Consider the following 7,838-nt stretch of genomic DNA (forward strand, 5'->3'; position numbering starts at 1 on the left):
GTGCAGTGGAAACAAATCCAACTAGGAACTGTGAGGTTGTGGGTTCAATCCCTGGCCTTGCTCAGTGGGTTAAGGATCTGCTGTTGCATTGAGCTGTGGTGTAGGTCAGCAGCAGTAGCTCCAATTTGACCCTTAGCCTGGGAACCTTCATATGCCACAGGTGCGGGCCTAAAAAAAAGCAAATAAATAAATAAAATGTATGTGAATGGAGCTGAAGGTGTTGTATTAGTGGTGATGACTGATGACTTACTGTACCTCCACTGTTCTTCATGGGAAATTCCTGAAAGTTTAATATATATATATTTTTTTAATTTTAAAATTTCATGTTCTATATTCTTTATTATTTTAATAGATGATGAACACATTTAGTAAATTGGCTCTATCCCAGAATTCACCTGGGTTCTCTGATCCTAGAACTAGGGGTTGCCTAACTTTGAGAGCTAGAGAGAGGCCATAGTCTATTAACTCTGTTGTTCAGCCTGCTGCGAGGTCATGCAAGGCTCTTCTGGTCCATCAAGGAAGAGCTATTAAAAGGAAAACTTTCTTCTTTTGGGGTGGATAATAAAACTGAATTTTAAATACAAAGAAGTAGAATACTAGAACAGGTTATCAAAGAGGCAGTGATAGAAGGTTATTAAGGGTATACTACTAGAGTCAGATTAATTGGCTTGCATCTCGATCCGGCCAATTAGTAGATGTCCAGTCTAGGAAGACCTTCTTAGTCTTTCAGTGCTTCAGTTTCCTCAATTTTAGAATTATCCTAATGGCACTGGATTCATGGGAACTTTGCAGGCAAAAGATTTAGTAAGCATTCAATACAAATTGGCTATTCTTAGTACATCTTAAAACTGAGGCTATTGCCACTAGAACAATCTTTCCTAGAGAATTTATTAATATTAACTGCATTGAATGAAGCTGATCTAGAGATAGGGCTCTTAAAAAATCACATCATGGATATTCTTGAATATCTGTTATATTTAACAACTAAGCCAGACAGTTTAAAGGGTTCCAAGATGAATGAGACAAATTCTGCTACCACAGAGCTAATGATTACTTATAAAGGAAGAAAAAATACACATATCATATAGGAAGCAAAATTGGAGAATTAATATTAGCTTATGTTTCTTCGATGCCTTGATGCTTTTTAATGTATTTTATACTTTGCAGTACCACTAGCCCAAGTCCAACTCTGTTAATTAGAGCATTATGGTTTCATTGAGCAGGGTTAGGAGTTTTTTACATAGGGAAACTCCTGACCTTAGTTCTATTTCCCAACCAGAGTCTGCAGCTCGCATCTCACTAAGTATTTCTACACTTAAAAGAAGGCATATGTCTAAATTCATGGGAATCTAGAGTGAAGGGGAGCTCAGATCTGAACTGAAACTTGTGTCTGTTGTGTTACGGGCCTAATTCATTTTATTCATGGTGTCTGTCTTTCTTTCTTTCTTTTTTCATTTTTTCTCATTAGGGCTTCACCCGTGGCATATGGAAGTTCCTGGGCTAGGGGTCGAATCCTACTTCAGCTGCCAGCCTACACCACAGCACCAGAAACACCAGATATGAGCCACATCTGTGACCTACTCCACAGCTTTTGGCAACACCAGATCCTTAACACACTGAGAGAGGCCAAGGATGGAACCTGCATTCTCACGGACACTATGTTGGGTTCTTAACCTGCTGAGGCACAACAGGAACTTCTTTTTTTAAATATGTGGTGTATTTAATTCCTATATAAATAATGTCAGAAGTAGGAAAATATTTTGAGATTAATTAACTTCCTAAACGTGCTCTGCTATTAGTTAGAGGAACTTATGATATAATCATAGAATTAATACACTTCATAATATTAAAGGGGTGTCTCTAGTAACACCTTTTTTTTCAATACGGCAAGCGAAATAGTTCCTCTTCTAACACTTTGCATTTTCATTTTCTTCCCCCATATTTCTACATAGCTGGCTACTTTTCCTTAACCCAAAAGTCATATCCTCAAGATTTTTGGCCATTCTGTCTGCATCCTGCCTCTTCTTATTTTTGATCTTATCAGCATGCTTTGTTTTTGTCACAGCAGCTCCACTAGCTGATGTATCTTATTTGTATATTTATTATTTACTCATTTTCAACAAGAAAAAAATATAATATAAACCAGAGTCTTATATATCTTGTTCAATCTCATATTTCCAGAATTTAGAATACTTCTAGATATAACAAATATATCTGACATATAATTGGCTTGGATGTTTGTGAAATGAATTATTGTAAGCAATTATAAATAAAACCTCATCTATACGTCCTCATTATATAATATTACCTTCAAATGTGACCTATTTGAGCCCTGTGATGTTAACATTATTTCAATAATTTAGCAGAATATAAATATCTAATTCTAAGAATATATGAAGGTAATTGTCTATTTTACAGATAATAACCTGATAAATATTGGTGATAATTACCTATAACACCCATTGAAGAAAATAATTGTGCTTAGATATTCTTATATTGGACATTGTGGAAAATCTTCATTAATTTTTAAATTATTTGAATTAGAATACAGATAAACATGATCCAGTTTCAAGAATAAACTAATCTATTCACAGTTAAAAAAAATTCTATTTTTCCATAGGCAGTACAGACTGGGTCTAAGGAAACACAATGCCAAATTTCACAGATGTGACGGAATTTATTCTTTTGGGGTTGAACCCGTCGGGAACTTCGGGTTCTCTTTTTTGTGATGTTCCTAGTAGTTTACATGATCACTCTGTTAGGGAACATTGGTATGATTATTTTGATCAGCATCAGTCCACAGCTTCAGAGCCCGATGTACTTTTTCTTGAGTCATTTATCTTTTGTGGATGTGTGGTTCTCTTCCAATGTCACTCCCAAAATGCTGGAAAACTTACTATCAGAGACAAAAACCATCTCTTATGTGGGGTGTTTGGTGCAATGTTACTTTTTCATTGCCCTGGTCCATGTGGAGGTATATATCTTGGCTGTGATGGCCTTTGATCGCTACATGGCCATCTGCAACCCTTTGCTTTATGGCAGTAAAATGTCCAGGTCTGTCTGTGTTCGGCTCATCTCTGTTCCTTACCTCTATGGATTCTCTGTTAGCCTAATATGCACGCTGTGGACATACGGCTTGTACTTCTGTGGAAACTTTGAAATCAACCACTTCTATTGCGCTGACCCTCCTCTCATCAAGATTGCCTGTGGGGGGGTCTACATTAAAGAATACACCATGATTGTTATTGCTGGGATTAACTTCACATATTCCCTCTCAGTCGTCCTCATCTCCTACACCCTTATCGTAGTAGCTGTGCTACGCATGCGCTCCGCTGACGGAAGGAAGAAGGCATTTTCCACGTGCGGGTCCCACCTAACTGCTGTTACCATGTTTTATGGGACTCTCATATTCATGTATCTCAGGAGGCCCACGGAAGAGTCCGTGGAACAGGGGAAAGTGGTGGCTGTGTTTTACACCACAGTCATCCCTATGCTGAATCCCATGATCTACAGTTTGAGAAACAAAGATGTGAAAGAGGCGCTCAACAAAGCAATCATCAAGGCAAACTTGGAGCAGTGACACTGCAAGCGATATTTGTGCGGTATGTCACTACCTGGCATAAAAGTTTCTAGCTCAAAAAGGACTTTCTAGAGGCAACTCTTACATATACTAAGAAGTCCAGTCTAACGCAGTGATGCTGTGCCCAGTGAATGGACTCTAAGTACTATGCCTGTTTTATTTTGCATATGCATGTGAATGATTAAAACGGACATATTAATGTCATTCATGGTGTATGTAAAATTGTGCTAAGTGTAATCTTTGGAGGACTCATAAATAAGTTTATATAAATACATGTTAATTTGGAGGATCCTTGCTCCAGTTGAACAATTTTAATTTCCTAAGATATGTTCTATATACATATGCTCTTCACCTAAGTTCTATAAGAAATCATGAGAAAAAGAGTAAGAATACACCCCTTTTCTATGAATGCAAGATGTTGATGGACCCCGATTTACCAATAAATCTATCAATAATGTTCATACATGGAGTTTTAAAAACAAAATTGTATTCAGACTCTTCAACTAGTGTCATGGTGCAATCATAAAATTCGTTCTCAATAGATATTGCTTGATAATTAACAATATGCTTGTTTCAAACAATCTGTTTACTTACCCTTATTCTGCTACTTGGTTTGTATTTTGGTTATAGTTCTTGATTTTAAAAAGGTGAAATGTTTATGACCTAAGACTTTCCTGTCCTCATCACAATACAAAAAAAAAAAAAAAAAAAAAAAAGAACCAGTATGGATTTTCTTATATTTAAAGTCTACCTTTGGTCATAGGACTTTGTCCTATTACACCTTTGATTAGTATGGTTTGAAACTACTGTTTGATTCCTTTTCCTTCTCACTAACATTGTATTCTTTAGTTCTGTATTTAGCAGCTTAATTCAAGTGTCCAGTGCCTAGAATGGATCAACCAAATAAGAATCTCTGTTCAACTAAATGTCATTGCACTGTGCATGCTTTCAAATATGATCAGGACAGCTCAAAATGGTAGACACTGGGGCATGGTTAAAAGTCCTGAAAAACTCACCGTGCAATTAATATGTTTCCCTTGTGATGTGATTTTTGTGTGCTGTGCAATTTTTAGAAAATGATCAGGAGTTCCCGTCGTGGCGCAGTGGTTAACGAATCCGACTAGGAACCATGAGGTTGCGGGTTCGGTCCCTGCCCTTGCTCAGTGGGTTAACGATCCAGCGTTGCCGTGAGCTGTGGTGTAGGTTGCAGATGTGGCTCGGATCCAGCATTGCTGTGGCTTTGGCGTAGGCCAGTGGCTACAGCTCCGAATAGACCCCTAGCCTGGGAACCTCCATATGCCGCGGGAGTGGCCTAAGAAATAGCAAAAAGACAAAAAAAAAAAAAAAAAAAAAGGAAAATGATCAAATCATAGTGATAAGCATTTTATCATATTTTAGTTCATAATTTCTAACACTTTGCCTAATTATTGCCGCTCACAGACCTTCGCCTCTATCCAAACTGTGCAGACACAGTATATACCATCTTATATTGCTAGTGTGTATATTTTACATTTGTTTTTCAACCCCATTTCCTTTTGAATAGGCCTTTACCTAGCTGACTCATTTGGATTTCTTTATTCAGTAAAGGATTAAGCCCACTGGTATTCTTTAGTGCTTTCTAGCAGGGCCTTCTGGCCACAGCATATATAAAAAACCTTAATTTGGAAAAAATTAAAAGTAGCAGTTTGACACTGAATTAGGAAAAAAATTAATCAGTGATTATATTTCCAAATTATTTGGTATTGGTTAATATGCAGTATCTCTCCACAGAATTTGGAAGTTTCCAAGTGTTTATTGCTTGCCCATACTGTATAATAGGAAAAAGATCAGGTTAGCTTTTCCGTTTCTAGTCAGGCTACAAAAACTCAGAATATCTGGGGAAATTTAGAAAAATGCCATTTTTTTGATAACTACCATTCTTCATCTGATGCTTCTAATTAAATAATTGCTGATCATTAAGTAAAGAGAAACTGAAGTCAGACTTTGCTTCAGTGTCCATGATGAAACTGCCTCTCTGGGTCTTATTATAAAACTCTTGCATTGCAAAGAGAATTCCCTACTGTAATAGCTAAAACTGGATTTACTTGCTAATCAGTTTCAAGGGGCCTTATTAAAATAATGTTTCTCAGCTTTTTCATGGGGACATATTAACTGAAACTAATTTCAACAAACGTAGTTTCAACTCAAGATTAATGAATATGCAGTGTAGTTTGAATGTGTTGAAATAATCCTCTGATTGCTCAGCGATGGCTGTTCTCTCTGCCTCCAGCACCTTCCTTTGGGAGAGGAGAATGCAGTGGGAAAAGGAGAGAGGCTTTAGAGCAGAATCTAGGCTAACAGTCTCTTCTATCTCCCCATGTGCACCTGGGTAGGTCATAAACTCTGAGCTTTAATAAGAAGTGAAAAATACTTCTTACAGTTCCAGACAATTTTGAGGAGTCAGCTGTGAATGAATATTAAATTACTTTAAGAACTGTGGATTGATGATTCTGTAACGATTACCAGTGGAATGATAATGATGACAATAATGACAACTGTGGCTAAAATTTACTGGGTGCTTATTATTATGTTCTAGGCAAGGTACTAAAATTATCTGCAAACATTATATCATTATTCCTTACAGAACACTGTGATGTAGGAAAAATGTTCCCACATTTCAGATAAGAGAAGCTCAGACAATTTAAATAATTTTCCTCAGTCACAGCTGAGAGATGTGTTAGCTAGAATCAAGATTAAAGGCATACTATAGAATGGATATATATTTCAAAATTAATCTAACCCTAAAATTCTCAAGAACATATTATTACAATATATCTTTTATTACATATGGCAAGAATCTTGGGTACTTGTGTTATTTGCACTACTAATATGAATATTGTTTTAGGAGTTCCCATTGTGGCTCAGTGGTTAACAAATCTGACTAGGAACCATGAGGTTGCGGGTTCCTTCCCTGGCCTCGCTCAGCGGGTTAAGGATCCGGCATTGCCATAAGCTGTGGTGTAGGTTACAGACGTGGCTCGGATCCCGAGGTGCTGTGGCTCTGGCGTAGGCTGGTGGCTACAGCTCCAATTAGATCCCTATCCTGGGAACCTCCCTATGCCACAGGTGCGGCCCTAAAAGGACAAAAAACAAAGCAAAACACACAAACAAAAAAGAATATTGTTTTAGTTAGCCAAATAAATACATATATACATACATCATTAAATTGTTTTATATATCCCAACCAAAGAAACTATTTTTCGCCCCCCAAAGAACAATCCCACTGTAACTATGAATCCCTGATCACACCAGCAACATAACTTAGGGAATAGTAAATTATACAAATACATCTCTAAATTTTCTTATTTTTAAGGTACATGCACACCATCTATAATGTGGTCTTTTTCATTTTGAATTCCATTTTTTCTATTCATTTTTCTCCGTATCAGTCTCTTTCAAATTCACTGCATATTTCTCCATAATGTGAGGCCACCACCCTGTTTGACGGTGCTCACTGAAATGTACCTGATTATATCCATCTGCACGTAAGACATTGCTGTTGTTTCTGTCTGCTACAGGATTTAGCCCAAACTCTTTTATATGAACTACAACGCTCTGTGTGCCCATGGTCCTGAGCGTCTTTCTGAAGTCGGCTTTTCCTGCCTCCGTATCTGCCATAAAATTTCTCTGCTTCATTGACTGTGGCTGTACTTTCTGTATTTGCACCCTTGGTATCACTCAAATGCTTCTCCAGAGCTTTTCCTTTCTGTGCAAATGTCCAGTTCCTTCTCAGCCTTCTAGTACAAGCTCAAAAGTTAGCCCCGTGGTAGGATTTTTACCAAATCATTTCAATGTCTTCTGATGTGACCCTCTAACACCACAGGGAAATGTTGAACTGTAAACTCTGCCTTTCTTGTGTCAGTTATATTTCTCATGCTATAGTATAATGTATATTATTTTCCACATGTGTCTCTCTCATTAGACTGTGAGCTCTCTGAGGGCAGAGACTGTTAACAGAGTTGTCATTTTAACTCCAGTGCCTTACACAGAGACTCAACTCAGGTTACTATTTTTATTATTTTTAGCAAAGAATAGACCACGTTGAATGAAATCTAAAAGGAAAGCAACAAAGTATAAAAATATTATTGTTTCTAAGCCAAAAATACTATTTGTTTGGTGGCTTTTTAAAATTTGACTGTTTTTTGGAGTTCCCGTTGTGGCTCGGTGGTTAATGAATCTGACTAGGAACCATGAGGCTGCGGGTTCAATCCCTGGCCTT

The 7,838-nt window shown here is 37.3% G+C and overlaps 1 protein-coding gene across 1 annotated transcript; it reads left to right on the forward strand.

Annotated features, from left to right (window-relative positions):
- The first annotated feature begins 2,649 nt into the window (after nucleotides 1-2,649).
- On the forward strand, nucleotides 2,650-3,580 carry LOC146405139 (olfactory receptor 5M9-like). The gene is given in 2 exon segments (XM_085015153.1): nucleotides 2,650-2,696; nucleotides 2,698-3,580. Coding segments are annotated over 2 exon segments (930 nt in total).
- The last annotated feature ends 4,258 nt before the right edge of the window (nucleotides 3,581-7,838 follow it).

The sequence above is a fragment of the Sus scrofa genome, chromosome 2, assembly GCF_054392235.1.
Source record: "Sus scrofa isolate SSC_HxYL_T2T_F1_AM1 chromosome 2, Sscrofa_HxYL_maternal_Yorkshire_Landrace_v2.0, whole genome shotgun sequence".
Taxonomy (NCBI): domain Eukaryota; kingdom Metazoa; phylum Chordata; class Mammalia; order Artiodactyla; family Suidae; genus Sus; species Sus scrofa.